At 45.3% G+C, this 19,493-nt stretch overlaps 2 protein-coding genes and 1 pseudogene across 3 annotated transcripts in view; all 3 read left to right on the top strand.

Moving 5' to 3' along the window:
• LOC124722665 (diacylglycerol kinase beta-like) overlaps positions 1-19,493 on the top strand; it is a 500,391-nt gene that overhangs the window by 468,310 nt on the left and 12,588 nt on the right. The window contains exon 5 of the mRNA XM_047247810.1: positions 17,275-17,449. Within this exon, the coding sequence (XP_047103766.1) occupies positions 17,275-17,449 (175 nt within the window). The remainder of the gene's footprint in view (positions 1-17,274; positions 17,450-19,493) is intronic.
• LOC124723787 lies at positions 9,991-10,108 on the top strand (annotated as a pseudogene).
• Positions 17,396-19,493, top strand: part of LOC124721987 (diacylglycerol kinase 1-like) — a 326,009-nt gene continuing 323,911 nt past the window's right edge. For both annotated transcript variants that reach the window (XM_047247159.1, XM_047247158.1), the window contains exon 1: positions 17,396-17,449. The gene's annotated coding sequence lies outside the window, so the exon portion shown is untranslated. The remainder of the gene's footprint in view (positions 17,450-19,493) is intronic.

Genomic DNA, 19,493 nt, shown 5'->3' with positions numbered 1-19,493 from the left:
ATATACTATCATCTGTTTGTTGTAGAATTATGGAACATGTTTTATGCTCATGCACCATGAAAGTTTTTGAGTACGAAATTCTGCCATATAAAAATCAATATGGACTCCCGACTCTGCAAAGAGAGTTCTTGCGAAACTCAGTTCGTTCTGTTTGTGCATGAGATCCAGAGAACCGCAGACAACGGAGTACATGTTGATTCCGTGTTCCCTGATTTCAGGAAGGCATTCGATGCCGTTCCGTACTGTAGTTTCGTGAACAAAATACTGTCTTACAGAGTATTGGACCAATTTTGTGACTGAAAAACTTTGGAAATTTGTGGTAAGTTTCTACGGGATCAAACTGCTAAGGTCATCGGTCCCTAGGCTCACACACTACTTCATCTAACTTAAACTAACTTACACTAACGACAACACACACATCCATGCCCCAGGTAGGACTCGAACCTCCGACGTGGGGAGCCGCGCGAACCGTGGCAAGGCGCCCTACACCTCACGGCTTCCACGCGGCTTTGTGACTGGTATCACGACTTTCCTGCAGATAGAACTCAACAAGTCGCGCTTAACAGAAAAATATCGATAACAGTGTTTACAATATACCGGGTGATCAAAAAGTCAGTATAAATTTGAAAACTTAATAAACCACGCAAAAATGTAGATAGATAGGTAAAAATTGACACACATGCTTGGAATGACATAGGGTTTTATTAGGACCCAAAAAAAGTTCACAAAATGTTCGACAGATGACGTTGGACAGCAAAACGTCAGTAACTGCTACTGTGACGGGTGAGAGGCACGCCGGTATGCTACAGAATCGTATCATCCCCAGACTGGCTGATAAACACCTGCTGGAACGTACGATGTTTATGCAGGATTGTGCTCCACTCCATATTGCAAGACGCGTGAAAGATCTCTTACGCGTGTCGTTTGGTGGTGATCATGTGCTCAGCCGCCACTTTCGTCATGCTTGGCCTCCCAGGTCCCCAGACCTCAGTCCGTGCAATTATTGGCTTTGGGGTCATGCTTCACAGTGCTGTTCACAACATTATTCCTCGACTACAGCTATTGTTGACGAATGATGATGGACGTATTGAGCATTTCCTGTAAAGAACATCATCTTTGCTTTGTCTTACTTTGTTATGCTAATTATTGCTATTCTGATCAGATGAAGCGCCATCTGTTGGACATTTTTGAACTTTTGTATTTTTTTGGTTCTAATAAAACCCCATGTCATTCCAAGCATGTGTGTCAATTTGTACCTCTCTATCTACATTATTCCGTGATTTAGTCAGGTTTCAAATTTATACTGACTTTTTGATCACCCGGTATATATATGAGCGGTGACATAGTAGTGACGTGAAAGCGACCCAGCGTGATGAAATTTTGTAAATACTACAACAGTAACTGATCGTAAATATCTGTTTATTCAACTACCAGTTACAATAATTATGATCATCTTCAAATTGATCTAAAAAGAGAGAACGTGCGTATTTATGGAAAAAAATATACATGATAGTAGATTATCGGCTATTAAAAGCAGTATCGTAATGTACATAGACTGGAAGGTTAGTAAACATAGCTGTCTTCATGAAGTTAACAGAGTAAGCAAATAAAATATGTAGCCATAAACGGCATCGTCACACAGGATAAAAAAAAAAAAAATGGTTCAAATGGCTCTGAGCACTATGGGACTCAACTGCTGAGGTCATTAGTCCCCTAGAACTTAGAACTAGTTAAACCTAACTAACCTAAGGACATCACACACATCCATGCCCGAGGCAGGATTCGAACCTGCGACCGTAGCGGTCTCGCGGTTCCAGACTGCAGCGCCAGAACCGCGCGGCCACTTCGGCCGGCCACAGGATAAAATCATGATAAAACGGTAAACACAAATGTCCTGTAATGTCTATTCGTCGCTGGCGTACTGCGCTTGTAACTGCCGTACAAACAGCTGAGCATGCGTGACCGCTAGTGCGTTGGCCGAAGGCGGTTTGCAACGGTGCGATACAGTCAGAAATACGATTTTAGGCATTCTACAGAAAACTAAATCAGGTACATTAACATGCACTATAAGAAAGGGCTAGAACCTTAACAAATATTAGTATAAATTAGAAAACGTAGCTGCAAATAAGTGTATGTGAATGTGTAGTACAATAAATTTAATTGACAGTAGCATGCCAAAAGATAAAAAAAAGTTCCTGACACAGCGATCATATCAAGACCGAGACTGAGGAATCGCGGGCGGAGCAGAGCCAAGACATAATGCAACTGGATAGAATCAGAAATATAGTTAATTAAAGATCTAAAGCTTAAACAAGGTATCATAATGAAATGTCGTTTAAAATTGTAAAAGTGAGTTCCTAGCGTTTGTGTGTGACGTATTCAGTGCACAAGTACGCGAACTGAAAGCTGTGTATCAAAACACGATAAAATGGCTGTGGGCGCAGCAGGCTCGCTGAATCCAAAACAAGGAAACCTGGGCAGCACATGGCCAGGGGGGAAACAGAGCTCCACCAGTAAATAAGACCTACAACAGCCTGTCATACAACGAGTAGTAGGTGTTGGCTGCAGACTCATTCTGTTGATTAAGAAATTTAAAAGGGTGGCATTTCCTATTACCAAAAATCTCTATTGCTCCCAAAAGATTCAGCCGACGTCCCTTGGGCGCTGTGTACAATATTGTAGTCTACGTTAGTTACGGTGTGCTTGTGGGCAGTCAAGTGGATGTGTGTGCTCCTTGAACCTAATGTTAAAATTCCTGCCCGTCTGTCCAAGATAACACTTCTCACAATCACTGCACTGTGTTCTATATACGCCTGAATTCAAATATTTATTACGTTTTTCATCTTTCTTTTGTCTAAACTGTACTTTTAGAGCAATTATCTGAAAACCGCATCTAACGGTTGTGTTATTTAATTGCTTCTCTGACTGCTGAGAATGTGTCATCCGCACTAATTTCTTCTAGCTGTTTACTGTATTTTGTGGTCCTGAGTCTTTGTATTACTCATTTTCCTATATTTTTTTGTAGGGATGTGTGACAAAGCTTTTTGTGTACCCTTTTGCTACCGCTATTTGTTTTAGTATATTTAGTTCCTTACGTATTTCTTGATTACCTAATGACAGGCAGATAAAATATGGAAGTAGTATAAATGATCTAATGGATAATGTCAGAAGCCCCTTGACGAACTTCGCATAAGATGTGGTCGTCTATAAGAAGACAGCATAGCCATAAAACTATATAGAATTACGAGGAAACGTGCAGAGGATAGATTATTGGTGCTGGTGCAGGCAGTCGATCCTGATCGTAAAGAAATGTAACGCAGTGCGCATGTATAACCGAAAAAAGCCGTTGCTGTATGATTATAGTGTTGGTGACAAATCAGAAAAAGTAACTACGGTAAAATAATTAGGAGTAACCATTCGTAGCGACGTCAAGTGGAATTACCACATAAAACAAGTTGTAGGAAAAGTAGGCGTCAGGCTGAGATTCAGTGGAAGGATTTTCAGCAAATGTAATTCATCTACAAAATAAGTGGCTTACAAAACGTTTGTTACGAATTCTTGAGTATTGCTCATCACTCTGGGATCCTATCAGGCTGAGTCCATAGAAGAGAGAGACAAGGTCGAACAAAGTGTTGCGCGTTTCGTCATGGGGTCGTTCAGTCGGCTCGAGAGTACTACAGAGATGCTCAATAAACTCCAGCTGCAAACGCTGGAAGAGAGACGTTGTGCGTCACGGAGAGATTTACTGTAGAAATTCCGACAGAGAACGTTCCGAGAAGAGTCGGGCAACATATTACTTCCTCCCACATACGTTTCGCGAAATGACTACAAGAACATCCGAGAAATGAGGCTAATGCGGGGGTTCACCGACAATTATTCTTCCCACGCACCGTTCGCGAAAGTAACAGGGAAGGGGAAAAATATAGCCATACCAAAATTACCACTAGCCACGCACCGTAAAATGGCTTGCGTTGCATAACCGAAGACGTCGATTTGATGCTGCTGAGACAATGGTTTGCAAAATCATTTTGCATAAATCTGCCAGTGATTTAATCAGTAAAATAAGGTTTTATTGCACGTTAGCATCACATATTACACTGAAGTTAAATAATACATAAAAAATACGATATGGGGCCTAGTTCTATCTGTGTTTTCCCGTTCCACATTCCTGAAGAAGGCAATGATTTTTTCTGCAATAAGGATATTTTATGGAGCGTTTACGCGACAAAAGTAGTGGAAAATGGAAATGAGCGTTTGGCGTCATTGGCCGGGAGGCCCCTCGCGGGGCAGGTCCGGCCGCCATATCGCAGGTCTTATTACATTCGGCGCCACATTGGGCGACCTGCACGCCGGATGGGGATGAAATGATGATGAACACAACACAACACCCAGTCCCTGAGCGGAGAAAATCTCCGACCCAGCCGGGAATCGAACCCGGGTCCAGAGGACGGCAATCCGTCACGCTGACCACTCAGCTACTGGGGCGGACACAAAAGTAGTGAGAACAAGTTATACAACGAATCCATCGACAATGACTTCGTGGCTGCATATAAACTACTTGAGGTAAATAGCATGGTGGTTAACAAAAACACGGAAGATTTTCAATCCTTTAGCACCCTTTTATGTATCATTCACGCTACAACAGCGAAAGAAAAAAAGTGTAATACGTAAGTGTGGATCGTTTGCACTGGCCTTAAAAGACTCCATTGGATGTAGAAAGCGCCAGACCACCAAACATGGAGCGCGCATTTCTACCCTAGCGCTGAAGTTATGGTGAAGAAATTATTCATCCGATGCAGCACGAAAACTAACAGACAAATAGCTTAAGCCGCATCAAACCGAGCGATTTGTGCAGCAGCTTGCTGAGAGCTGGGTGGTGGCCAGCGGCATTAACAGCTTCCAGTGCGCGTGACCGGTCGCTCCTTCGGGGGATCAGTGGAGCTCGCCGCTTGCCGAGGCCTCAGAATTTCCATGCCTGGCTTACCTCCGGAGCACTCACTGCTACTGCTCAGAATAGACAAGCTAAGAGGAAATATCTTCTTCTTTCTACGAATAGTTGATAAGGGAAGATAGTGCTGACGCAGGGGTTTCTTTTTTCTCTGTTAGTGCTGTTTTTGTTCGTGATAATCGTGGTGGTGGTGGTGGTGGTGGTGACGGTGACGATGAGGACAGCTTTGACGCAGCTCTCCGTGCTTGTCTGTCCTGTGCTAGTATCTTTATCTCTGCATAGCTACTTCAAGATACATCCATTTGAGCTTGCTTACTTTATTCATGCGTTGGTCTCCCTCTGCAGTTTTTACCCAATACGCTTCGCTCCATTATCAAACTGACAACTCCTTGATGATTCAGGATTTGTCCTATCAATACGAGTATGTGTCTCTTTGTAGTAAAGTTGTGCCATGAATTTCTTTTCCTCTCTAATTCGTCTCAGTACTTCCTCATTAGTTATTCGATCTATATATCTAATCGTCTGCAGTCTTTTGCTGCACATTTCAAAGTGGTTTTGATATGAAACAACTGGGCAGTATGTACTTCAGATAGAAATTTATTAAAATTTAGGCCCATTTTTGCTTTGTATTTCGGACTATAATTTGTTTTAGGCGTTATGGGTTCATGGAAGTTTCGAGAAGTGGCATGTGTAAAGGAAAAGTGCGAAATTTCTTTCAGATATATCACATGAAATCATGAGTAGTTGAGAACGTTATCTCCCAGTGTTTCAAAAGTGGAACCATCTCCTTAAAATAATTGATTGTCTACTTTTTGCCTATTTCTTTTTGTGTTCATTGCTTACTGTGAAAATAAAGGTCAATTTTGTGAAAAATATTAAAATTTTTTTTTTTTTAAATTGTTGGGGCTCAGGATTAACCAGTGAGTTATGGTTCTCCATTAGCAGGAGGAAGAAGGCAGATCATCTCCCCCACTGTGTAACAGATTTGAGGTTATGGTCAGTGCGAATATGTCCCTGTATATATGCGTGAGAACTCTTCCCCGCTACCAAAATAATTACTATGAGCAACCACAGAACCCCTTACTACATTTTGAATAAAAATTCAAGATAGCCTTGTCTTGGCTTAATGGCTGCTCCCACACCTCATTGGATTGTCTTCTCTCCTGTCTTTCAAATTTTATTTCTGCTAAAAATCATTTTTTTGCTTCGAACCAATGACGTTTTATGGCATGCAAGCCATCCTCACTCCATGCTTCTGTTGGGCTCGGCTGGTAGACTGTACTCTTCTGCACTCTACCTGCTCGGAGATTGGCTATCAGCAGAAAATACCTTTACGACTAGTGCCGTTCCCTCCAGTGAATCTTCCCTTTCACCAGCCAGGTAAAAGCCGCAAAGCTGCCGTAATAACAAGACTTGTTCACTGTACCAGGCCGGCCGCTGTGGCCGAGCGGTTCTAGGCGCTTCAGTCTGGAATCGCGCGACCACTACGGTCGCAGGTTCGAATCCTGCCTCGGGCATGCATGTGTGTGACGTCCTCAGGTTAGTTAGGTTTAAGTAGTTCTAAGTTCTAGGGGACTGATGGCCTTAGATGTTAATTCCCGTAAGGCTCAGAGACATTTGAACCATCACTGTAATAAAAGCAAAAGAGATACAGAAACAACTAAAAATGCAGTTGTTAGCAGTTGTTATTGTTGGTTGCAGTTCTCATGCAGCGTTAGGTAATTGACTTCATTTATTGGTCGGATATGCCCGAGCGGTGTAAGGCGCTACAGTCATGGACTGTGCGGCTGGTCCCGGCGGAGGTTCGAGTCCTCCCTCGGGCATGGGTGTGTGTGTGTGTTTGTTCTTAGGATAATTTAAGTTAAGTAGTGTGTAAGCTTAGGGACTGATGACCTTAGCAGTTAAGTCCCATAAGATTTCACCCACATTTGAACATTGCTTTTGGTCGGATATGCACATTTGATTAATAAAGAACTTACATGACGGTTTTTGGAAAAAGCTGCCAGGTAGCAAAGTGGTGACTGATGAACACTCTATGGGCTTATATCAGTCCAGAAATGTGTATTACAATGAGTAAAAATATCTTCTCGTGTGAACCACACTACTATGGTAAATAGGCTAGTATTTAAAAGCTGATGTTTGATTGCAGCTTGTTGTTGCATCCACTGATAAAAACTCACTCAAGAATCTCACTATAGGCTCGTAGTTCCCTTAACTGATACCCTGAACTCATTGGAGATGATACAGTTACAGTGAAATGCAGTGCAATACTCTAGGTACAGTAGTGTGGCTTAGTACAGGGGATAGTTCTGCTCTTGTGATTCTTGAGTTTCTCCCGGCGGTCTCAACTTCGCTCCCACCCCCAAGTTCACTCCGGTCGCAGAAATTGTTAGTGCTGTTGAACAGGTTGCAGCTCGACTTCCGCCAGAATCAGCCGAGGAAATACGTCGTGAAACTTGTCGTGCGTTGACGAAATCCAAGCCGATGAAGTCAAATATCAGCAGTAAAGAGAGGGCGACCATTCGTGATCTGAGGGAGCGCTCTGAAATTGTTGTCTTACCGGCTGACAAAGGCAATGCTACAGTTGTTGTCTCCCATAAGGACTACACTGATAAGATGCAGAGCCTGCTAAATGACGATTCCTACCGGAAGATCAGCGTTGACCCTACAAAGAAGGTGGAGAACAAGACGAGGGCACTTCTCAAGGACGCAGATTTACCGGAGGGTGACGCTAAGAAATTGTTACCCCAAGGTCCAGTACCGCCTAGACTATATGGACTCCCGAAGGTTCACAAAGAGGGGGTACCATTACGCCCCATTGTCAGCAACATCAGGGCACCTACATATTTGTTGGCCAAATACCTGACGGGAATATTAAGTCCTTATGTGGGTAAATGCCCTCATCACATCCGTAATTCCGTGGATTTTGTTAAACGCCTTGACAGCTTCAGGTTGGATGAGTCAGATATCATGGTGAGTTTTGACGTCGTTTCCTTGTTTACGAGGGTACCCCTGCGAGAGTCACTAGAATTGATTAGTCAGAAGTTTGACGAGAAGACCACTGAACTTTTTAGGCATGTCTTGACTTCCACGTATTTTCTTTTTAATGGAGAATACTACGAACAAACGGAGGGAGTCGCCATGGGTAGCCCACTCTCACCGGTGGTAGCGAATTTGTACATGGAGAACTTCGAGGAGGAAGCCCTGTCGTCATCCGTATGGAAACCTACTTGCTTTTTCCGTTACGTGGACGACACGTTCGTCATCTGGCCTCATGGTATGGATAAACTCCTTGACTTCCTTACACATCTAAACTCCATACACCCCAACATCAGATTCACTATGGAGACTGAAACGGAGGGTAAATTACCTTTCCTTGACGTCTTGGTCAAGAGAAGGGCTGACGGCACCCTAGGTCATGGGGTGTATCGGAAGACTACGCACACTGATCTGTATTTGCACGCAGACAGCTGCCACCACCCTTCACAGAGGAATGGGGTACTTAAAACTCTAGTACATAGGGCGCGCACTATCTCTGACGCAGAGAGTCTACCCCAGGAATTGGAACATCTGAGAACTGTATTTCGAAAAAATGGGTACTCAGAGTGGCAGATTCAACGTGCTCTCCGCCCAACCTCTGCAGCACAACCTGTTGAGATGGATGAAGTCACGAGGGAGGAGGTAGGCACTGCATTTATTCCATACACAGGCGCACTCTCGGGGAAAATCGCCTGCATTCTGAAGAAACACCGGGTCGGAACTGTGTTTTGTCCTCCAAATAAAACTCAAGCACTGGTGGGGAGCGCCAAAGATGACCTGGGTTTGAGGAAGGCCGGCGTGTACCAGATTCCTTGTCAATGTGGCAAGTCGTATATTGGTCAGACGATGCGTACCGTCGAGGATCGATGCCGTGAACACCAGAGGCACACTCGACTGATGTATCCGAGCAAGTCGGCGGTCGCTGAACATTGTTTGTCGGAAAATCACGCCATGGAGTATGACCGCACGAGGATTCTGGTACAGACGTCGAGATACTGGGACAGCGTTGTTAGAGAGGCCATCGAAATTCGCACCAATGACGACCTCATAAACCGTGACTGTGGCTATAATCTTAGCAAGGCTTGGGAACCAGCGATCGGGTTAATGAAGAGTAAATCGAGCAAACGTATAGTTGTGACGACCACGGCGGACAGAGCCATCACACCGACGTCATCTCAGACGCCGTCGCAATCTGTTCCACCGCGCGACCGTGGCGCGGGGCGCGGACGGCGGAGGGAGCACGCCGCGGGCGGAGGGTATTTAAATCGGCCGCCGCCGCGACCGAACCCAGTTCCCTCTGAGCAGCCATAGCGTACGGATCTCCGTGCCGGCACGTTCACAGGAGCTCAGTCCGTCAGTTCACCTGATGATGGCGACATGTATGATCGCCGAAATATTGTGCCCGTTGGACACTATAGACCGGCAGCATACCCGTGGATATTTTGAGTTCTGCTCTTCTTCTCATTGAGAGTTTCACAGTCTCCAAAGCCATAATCTACACTTGGGTTCTAATGTGGGCAGGCCTTTCTGATTCCCTACAACATGTGTGACTTCCCTGACAGAGATGCTGATGGATTCTCGTAAATGTACGACTTTCTGGTATTTTACGTGGTACAAACTTGCACCTTCTGATGCACTGCCAACAGCACTGTATACATGAAATGTGTGTCTGCACACACTTCACTGCTGTAAGGTTCCATTGTGATTGCACCTGACAACGCTCAGACAAGTGACATCACTGCTACTGCAGTGCACTGTGTATGCAAAATTATGTGGAGCAACAAAATAGGCCTATGCTAATAAAATAAAAAGTAGTTTCTCTGGGATATTTTTGCGAAAATTTTAACTGGCGAGTATTATGTTACGTCACAAGTGTTTTAACAGCGTCCTAATGTTGTTAAAACTTTCATAGTTCTATCAAAAAGCATACTTGCATTCATATCTCGGAGTATACAAGCGTTGAGAGTATTACCCACGCAAAAAAATTACCATGACTATTATAAGCCAACGGCCTTGCCTCTGTGGCAACACCGGTTCCCGTCAGATCACCAAAGTTAAGCGCTGTCAGGCTGGGCTAGCACTTGGATGGGTGACCATTCGGTATGACGAGCGCTGTTGGCAAGCGGGGTATACTCAGCCCTTGTGAGGCAAACTGAGGAGCTACGTGATCGACAGGTAGCGGCTCCGGTCGCATAAACTGACATACGTCCTGACAAGCGGTGAGCTGACCACGTGCTTCTCCATATCTGCATCCAGAGATGCCTGTGGTCTGAGGATAACACGGCGGCCGGTTCGTACCGTTGGGTCTTCATGACCCGTTCGGGCGGAGTTTAGTTTTATGACTGTTATAATATGCTAGGAATCTAATTCCGATATCTTGAATTTCACAAAGTAAATGGAGGTTTTCCACTATGTGTACTACACGTAACACAGATAACATAGCCAGAGTATCGCGTATACAATCTTTGGTAAGGGAGGTAGGTGGAGTACAACGACTTGATGAACCAGGATAGTTGTGTTCAATTAAGAGAGGCTAGCGAACCGACTACTGATGTTTACCTTATGCAAGCCGTAAAAGTAGCCTAGTTTGCGTCGGCAGTGGGAGGCGCCTGTATGGAGAGGCTACCCGCTTAACACTTACCTGCCAAACATAGTATTAAAAAGGTATAGCACCCAGAAGCGGAGGGGGTAACGACATGAAATATAATGTGAGAGAGCAAGTGATGTCATTCCAGTGATTAAAAAAATCTAGTGAAATTTACAAAGAACTTAGCAGTATGGAGCCCACTTAGCAGTATGACGCTGCAATCCCTCTGGCCTAGATGCATGCAGTGATTCGCTTGGGAAGAGTATCATAACGTCTCTCTATCGTCTCCTGAGGCTTGCTCTCCCACAGCTGCTGTAATTGGTCGTTGATATGCTGGATACTGAAGCTGGGATAGAGTTCCGAGCTGGTCCCACACCTGTTCTATTGATGACACATGTTGCATTCTTGCTTGACGTGAGAGTATCTAAACGTCACGCATAGCGTTTATAGAGACACAACCATGTGCGGACGAGCATTGTCGTGTTGAAAAAGGCACGAGAGGCAAGACATGACGATGCAGAATGTCCGTGATGTAAGACGGTGCCATAAGAGTTCGTTTAATCACTACCAGCTGTGACCTGAAGTGATATCCAATGGCTCCCCACGCCATGACACCAGGAATAACACTGCTGTGTTTCTCCAAAACATATGAAGAATGGGACCTCCCCCAGGTGCCACCATACTCGCCAGTGTTGGTCGTGTGGGGTAGTGCAGAACTGCAGTTCGGCAGCAGTCAATGCTTACCACTCATGACTCCACTCAAACCCATCCGTTTGTCTTGCAGTGTTAACGTTAGCCTACACAAGGGACGGTAATCCATAATCCGGCTGCTGCTAACTTCCGATCACTGGAACGGGATAATACAGATTGTTGCAGGGAGTCCATTACCTGTACTCGGATGGCAGGCGCCGGTGTGATGGCGCTACGCTGTGTGTGTGTGTGTGTGTGTGTGTGTGTGTGGGTGTGTGGGTGTGTCGGGGGGGGGGGGGAGGGGGGGATTCCTAACGGACCAAACTGCTGAGGTCATCGGCCCCTAGACTAACACACTACTTAAACTAAATTATACTAAGAACAACACACACACCAACGCCCGAGGGAGGACTCGAACCTCGGCGGGAGAGGCCGCGCAATCCGTGACATGGCGCCTCAAACCGCGCGGCGCGTTACGTTGTGCCTGGTGCACAATACGGCGATCTTCCCTGCTGATGGTCAATTGTGATCGACCGGAAGCTTGACGATGAGTATTTCTGCCCTCTCACTCCCGTGCCGTCTAATATCTGGCCACTGTCATATCTGAATGTATCACAAATCTGTATACTGCACGATTCGGGTAGCTGGCCAAATGGACACCCACAATGAGGACAGTTTCAAACGCTGTCCGGTGCTCACAATGAGGTCAATTTCAAACGCTGTCCAGTACTGATAACGCTGCCTCATATGATCACGTGTCATCTCCGTGTCCTTCACAGTGATTCCTCAACATGTAACGCTGTTCGCGTCTCTTAAATACCGTATGAGACATGGTTATAGCACTAGACACGGACAATTTTAATGGTGCTGTGGTGACGATTCTGCCTGTCACACAGAATTGCAACTCGAATCGTTTCCATACCCATTGATGGTATGTACGTGTACGCAGTCACATTCACTGACATCCAGCCTTGCCTTGAGGGTGGTTCACTTTCTTGGTCAGGCAGTGTAGATTACACTGTTCGACACACAAAAAGTTTCAAGAAATGAAATGAGCCGCGGTGCCACTGATTTATAAACTAATGTTAAAATTCCTGTATTAGCAATTAACTGTTCTAAGGATATTGTTAATTCTTTAGCTACAGAGTTTTATGTAAAATTCGGTGTATTTTTAAAACTAATTACATAACACGTGGATGGTTAAGCCATACTTCATTAGTCACGCACTATGTTTTACCTTGAAGCACAAGGTCAGCTACCATGAAACACCTGATACTTGCAAATGAAATGGGTTTCTTTAATATCTGAACAATTATCGCTGTCTTGAAAATGGAAGTTTGTGGTAGTTGCCAACACTTTGTTTCATAATATTTCCAACTTGTAACTGGTTTTTGATAATAATTCTTGTTAATCTGAATTCACTTACATATTGGTGTACTAGAGTAAGAATGTAGCACCCCGACTTTTAAATACAGTATTGACGATGTTTTCTCGATTCCAGCCATTTCAAATTTAAATAGAATATTTGTTCCTGGGTATCTTGGAACAGAATTTCACTTTTGCAAAAACCTTACTTCTCCGGAATAATTTTCAGAAAAGGACTGCAGAGCACATAGTGTGAATGCTACCATTTCAGAATGGAATAATAAAATCTATGACACTTCTACTATATGGCCGGCAAGAGGTAGAATCCTGAGAAGTGTTGCAAGGCATACAGCTCTCCCCTACTGATTAAGAATTAACTGCGTTAATAGTGGCTATTTCGCTGCTGCTGCTGCTGCTGCTGCTAATAATAATAATAATAATTAGTAGTAGTAGTAGTAGTAGCAGTAACAGCACTAATCACACTAATAATGACAATAATAGTGGTATAATCAGATACAAAATGTTTTTACAGATCTTCAAAAATGATATTTCATTACATAACGAGTTCTGAGGGAAGGAAATTTTGATATATTGCACCAGCTAAGGTATTCGATAAAGGAAGGAGGTCTGATTCGTGAGAACTTCATGTCTTTGTAATGGGGTAAGGGATGCGTACAGCGCAAAGGCGGACATTCTTGTTGGTTCAATAGATATTTTATTCTCTGTCTTTGGCTGTAAATTAGGGGACCATGACCAAAAACCAGTCTCAGACGTGTACTGTGCTACGGAACTCATACGTCCGCCATTCAGGGACGAATTAGAAGCGCTGTTGTATATCACTTGGTCTGTATATGATTTGGAATAAAGCCACCAACCATAGTAATGGCTGTTAGTACTGTATAGTTCCCGTATAAACTAAGCAGTATCTACGAAGAAGGAAACCATACGCTGGATACTCAAATATTCACTCAACAGGTCATATAAAATATGTAAAATTCTGCTTACCAAGAATTTTTGTCGGAGACTTTAAAATGAAAATCGCTGAATGGATCTTAATCCCACTCCTGCGTAGAAGGTGTGGTCGGTATTAGGGCACCGATGCCCCAAACTCGCCGCTAGAGGGACGTGGGAGTAAAACGGGGCCCACGAGAAATACGCCTACGCAACGAACGTGTTACATAACACTAGTCGTGTAGTCTGCCACACTTGCGAGCGCTCGGCTACGTCCAGGGCCTATGGGAAATCAATATGTAATTATAAGGTACTCATTAAAGGTTTAACCTTTGTCGTGTAATGTACGCTTCAAAAGAAGAACAAAGAGGTGTAGTGTGTTTCTTACAGCGGAAGTAATGCGGGGAACGGAAATTCATCGAAGAATGGCACAAGCCTACGGAGAGCCCTTCACGTGCGTTGCAATTCGGACGCTCCATCCGGTCCTGGGGCGATGGCTGCCACCTTAACTCACCAGTCTTCAGTAATGAGGGCCTACACTTGCCGGATAATGGGTTCGGTAATGACCGTCCGTCATCAGCCAACGACATTCGTCCTTCCGCAAATAGCTTGTGCCATATTAAACCAACAATTTAAAATAATTAAATCTGAAATGTTACAGCTTGAAACAAAAAATTACACCAAATGTTAAAATAAAACTCAAATACAACACAATATATTTGATATTTCACAGAATTAAAAGAAAATGCAGATATAGAACAGTATATCGAGAATATATATCTAGAATATACACTCCTGGAAATGGAAAAAAGAACACATTGACACCGGTGTGTCAGACCCACCATACTTGCTCCGGACACTGCGAGAGGGCTGTACAAGCAATGATCACACGCACGGCACAGCGGACACACCAGGAACCGCGGTGTTGGCCGTCGAATGGCGCTAGCTGCGCAGCATTTGTGCACCGCCGCCGTCAGTGTCAGCCAGTTTGCCGTGGCATACGGAGCTCCATCGCAGTCTTTAACACTGGTAGCATGCCGCGACAGCGTGGACGTGAACCGTATGTGCAGTTGACGGACTTTGAGCGAGGGCGTATAGTGGGCATGCGGGAGGCCAGGTGGACGTATCGCCGAATTGCTCAACACGTGGGGCGTGAGGTCTCCACAGTACATCGATGTTGTCGCCAGTGGTCGGCGGAAGGTGCACGTGCCCGTCGACCTGGGACTGGACCGCAGCGACGCACGGATGCACGCCAAGACCGTAGGATCCTACGCAGTGCCGTAGGGGACCGCACCGCCACTTCCCAGCAAATTAGGGACACTGTTGCTCCTGGGGTATCGGCGAGGACCATTCGCAACCGTCTCCATGAAGCTGGGCTACGGTCCCGCACACCGTTAGGCCGTCTTCCGCTCACGCCCCAACATCGTGCAGCCCGCCTCCAGTGGTGTCGCGACAGGCGTGAATGGAGGGACGAATGGAGACGTGTCGTCTTCAGCGATGAGAGTCTCTTCTGCCTTGGTGACAATGATGGTCGTATGCGTGTTTGGCGCCGTGCAGGTGAGCGCCACAATCAGGATTGCATACGACCGAGGCACACAGGGCCAACACCCGGCATCATGGTGTGGGGAGCGATCTCCCACACTGGCCGTACACCACTGGTGATCGTCGAGGGGACACTGAATAGTGCACGGTACATCCAAACCGTCATCGAACCCATCGTTCTACCATTCCTAGACCGGCAAGGGAACTTGCTGTTCCAACAGGACAATGCACGTCCGCATGTATCCCGTGCCACCCAACGTGCTCTAGAAGGTGTAAGCCAACTACCCTGGCCAGCAAGATCTCCGGATCTGTCCCCCATTGAGCATGTTTGGGACTGGATGAAGCGTCGTCTAACGCGGTCTGCACGTCCAGCACGAACGCTGGTCCAACTGAGGCGCCAGGTGGAAATGGCATGGCAAGCCGTTCCACAGGACTACATCCAGCATCTCTACGATCGTCTCCGTGGGAGAATAGCAGCCTGCATTGCTGGGAAAGGTGGATATACACTGTACTAGTGCCGACATTGTGCATGCTCTGTTGCCTGTGTCTATGTGCCTGTGGTTCTGTCAGTGTGATCATGTGATGTATCTGACCCCAGGAATGTGTCAATAAAGTTTCCCCTTCCTGGGACAATGAATTCACGGTGTACTTATTTCAATTTCCAGGAGTGTATTTCTGTATGGAATACTTATTCCAGCATGTCGACGGGCATTGAAGCCGACACATACTGGGGACGCGTACAGAGGCAAAGAGATATTTCTAGCTTATTTCTGACAAATGTGTCTTTGGAATACCAATTCATGTTACATGATTGAATTTGGTAACAACGATGCTACACGTTTTGTTATTAGCGAAATGTCAAAATGAAAAACAAAATAGCGGCGGTGAGGGATTTAAAGAAACGACGCCGGCCGCGGTGGTCTAGCAGTTCTAGGCGCGCAATCCGGAACCGCGCGACTGCTACGGTCGCAGGTTCGAATCCTGCCTCGGGCATGGATGTGTGTGATGTCCTTAGGTTACTTAGGTTTAAGTAGTTCTAAATTCTAGGGGACTGATTACCACAGATGTTAAGTGCCATAGTGCTCAGAGCCATTTGAACCATTTGAAAGAAACGACTTTTCCGTCAACGTCGAAATGAAAAACAAAACAGTTGCAGTGAGAAATTTCGAAAAAAATGACCTTTTCGACGAATCTGGATGCACCATTGTAACGTGCATTAAAAAGTGTTCAAATGTGTGTGAAATCTTATGGGACTTAACTGCTAAGGTCATCAGTCCCTAAGCTTACACAGTATTTAACCTAAATTATACTAAGGACAAACACACCCACTCATGCCCGAGGGAGGACTCGAACCTCCGCCGGGACCAGCCGCACAGTCCATGACTGCAGCGCGTAAGACCGCTCGGCTAATCCCGCGTGGCGTGCATTAAAAACCATTAACTTTTAATTGAAGTTATTCAGAAATATTGAACTCCGTTTCTTTTTTCATGGGGGTGTTTAACCTCCATAACGGCCGAATGGGCACGTATAAGAAATTTTGTGTCTCTTATTTTGCCCTATACTAAAACATATTCGAAATCGGTCAAAACCGAAGGATATCCCTTGGATAGGTTTACTTGTAGGTTAATAGGTTTCCTTGGTGCACACTCCTAATCCGTACAGGAGTTTCTCGCAGCATTTGAGAACTTTTCTTTGTAATGTGTCATTTCATCGTAGAATCTCATAATTTTTTTCGTGTATTATTAATTCCTTAATTCTCTTTAATAAATTTTCTTAATACCACAGAATTTTTTCTGATCAGCATTGTAAGCCATGTACAGGCACGTGCCCAGACCAAGTAGCACTGGTTCAAATGGTCTATGGAACCTGATAGATAAGTAAAGAAAGGAAATGTCAAACGTTCGAAGTGTTAAATCGTTTTACTAACGAATGTCTGGCCAATTTTCTGCACGATTTGGCACTTGGAAGGAAGTCTAGTGACATGCAAAAGAGACCCGAGAACACAACATCGCTGAAAACGCGTTCTTTGAAACAATGGCACTTAGAACGTTTGACATTTCCGCTCTTCAGATAAATAAATAAATAAATAAATGTCACGCTCGGAGAGTGTGTGGGAGAGTTGTGTGAGGGGAAGGCGCTGTGCTGTCTGCAGGAGGAGGAGGGGGCGGCGGCGGCGGCGGTGTCGTCGCCCACGTCTGTGCGCCACGTGGGAGCCACGTGGGCGTCGGCGAGCAGCCTGGCGCCCAGCAGGCTGGCGGAGCGCCTCGGGCTGGCAGACCGCGAGCGCCAGGCCCGCGCGTCAGACGCCGGCGCGCGGCCCCGCACAGGTACGCCTGCACACTCTAACGCCGTCAAAAGTCCACCACTCCTGCTTCCCAACTTTCCAGAATGTTCTATGCAAGACTGTACGACATTTCCCTCAAGACAAAAAAAGCTTCTACGAAAGAAAATTTAAAACCAAGTCGTACTTTCAAGCTAGGGCCATTCATTAAACTACACCTACATCTACATTTATACTCCGCAAGCCACCCAACGGTGTGTGGCGGAGGGCGCTTTACGTGCCACTGTCATTACCTCCCTTTCCTGTTCCAGTCGCGTATGGTTCGCGGGAGGAACGACATCGACATCTACATCTACATCCATACTCCGCAAGCCACCTAACGGTGTGTGGCGGAGGGTACCTTGAGTACCTCTAACTGTTCTCCCTTCTATTCCAGTCTCGTATTGTTCGTGGAAAGGAGGATTGTCGGTATGCCTCTGTGTGGGCTTTAATCTCTCTGATTTTATCCTCATGGTCTCTTCGCGAGATATACGTAGGAGGGAGAAATACACTGCTTGACTCCTCGGTGAAGGTATGTTCTCGAAACTTCAACAAAAGCCCGTACCGAGCTACTGAGCGTCTCTCCTGCAGAGTCTTCCACTGGAGTTTATGTGTCATCTCCGTAACGCTTTCGCGATTACTAAATGATCCTGTATCGAAGCGCGCTGCTCTCCGTTGGATCTTCTCTATCTCTTCTATCAACCCTATCTGGTACGGATCCCACACTGCTGAGCAGTATTCAAGCAGTGGGCGAACAAGTGTACTGTAACCTACTTTCTTTGTTTTCGGATTGCATTTCCTTAGGATTCTTCCAATGAATCTCAGTCTGGCATCTGCTTTACCGACGATCAACTTTATATGATCATTCCATTTTAAATCACTCCCAGATAATTTATGGAATTAACTGCTTCCAGTTGCTGACCTGCTATATTGTAGCTAAATGATAAGGGATCTTTCTTTCTATGTATTCGCAGCACATTACACTTGTCTACATTGAGATTCAATTGCCATTCCCTGCACCATGCGTCAATTCGCTGCAGATCCTCCTGCATTTCAGTACAATTTTCCATTGTTACAACCTCTCGATATACCACAGCATCATCCGCAAAAAGCCTCAGTGAACTTCCGATGTTATCCACAAGGTCATTTATGTACATTGTGAACAGCAACGGTCCTACGACACTCCCCTGCGGCATACCTGAAATCACTCTTACTTCGGAAGACTTCTCTCCATTGAGAATGACATGCTGCGTTCTGTTATCTAGGAACTCTTCAATCCCATCATACAATTGGTCTGATAGTCCATATGCTCTTACTTTGTTCATTAAACGACTGTGTGAAACTGTATCAAACACCTTGCGGAAGTCAAGAAACACGGCATCTACCTGGGAACCGGCGTCTATGGTCCTCTGAGTCTCATGGACGAATAGCGCGAGCTGGGTTTCACACGATCGTCTTCTTCGAAACCCACGCCGATTCCTACAGAGTAGATTTCTAGTCTCCAGAAAAGTCATTATACTCGAACATAATACGTGTTCCGAAATTCTACAACTGATCGACGTTAGAGATATCGGTCTATAGTTCTGCACATCTGTTCGATGTCCCTTCTTGAAAACGGGGATGACCTGTGCCCTTTTCCAATCCTTTGGAACGCTACGCTCTTCTAGAGACCTACGGTACACCGCAGCAATAAGGGGGGCAAGTTCGTTCGCGTACTCTGTGTAAAATCCAACTGGTATCCCATCAGGTCCAGCGGCCTTTCCTCTTTTGAGTGATTTTAATTGTTTCTCTATCCCTCTGTCGTCTATTTCGATATCTACCATTTTGTTATCTGTGCGACAATCTAGAGAAGGAACTACAGTGCAGTCTTCCTCTGTGAAACAGCTTTGGAAAAAGACATTCAGTATTTCGGCCTTTAGTCTGTCATCCTCTGTTTCAGTACCATTTTGGTCACAGAATGTCTGAACATTTTGTTTTGATCCACCTACCGCTTTGACATAAGACCAAAATTTCTTAAGGTTTTCTGCCAAGTCAGTACACAGACTGCCGGC

This window comes from Schistocerca piceifrons, chromosome X (assembly GCF_021461385.2).
Source record: "Schistocerca piceifrons isolate TAMUIC-IGC-003096 chromosome X, iqSchPice1.1, whole genome shotgun sequence".
NCBI lineage: Eukaryota > Metazoa > Arthropoda > Insecta > Orthoptera > Acrididae > Schistocerca > Schistocerca piceifrons.
The sequence above is the reverse complement of the archived record's forward strand: the minus strand, read 5'-3'. Positions and strand labels throughout refer to the sequence as shown.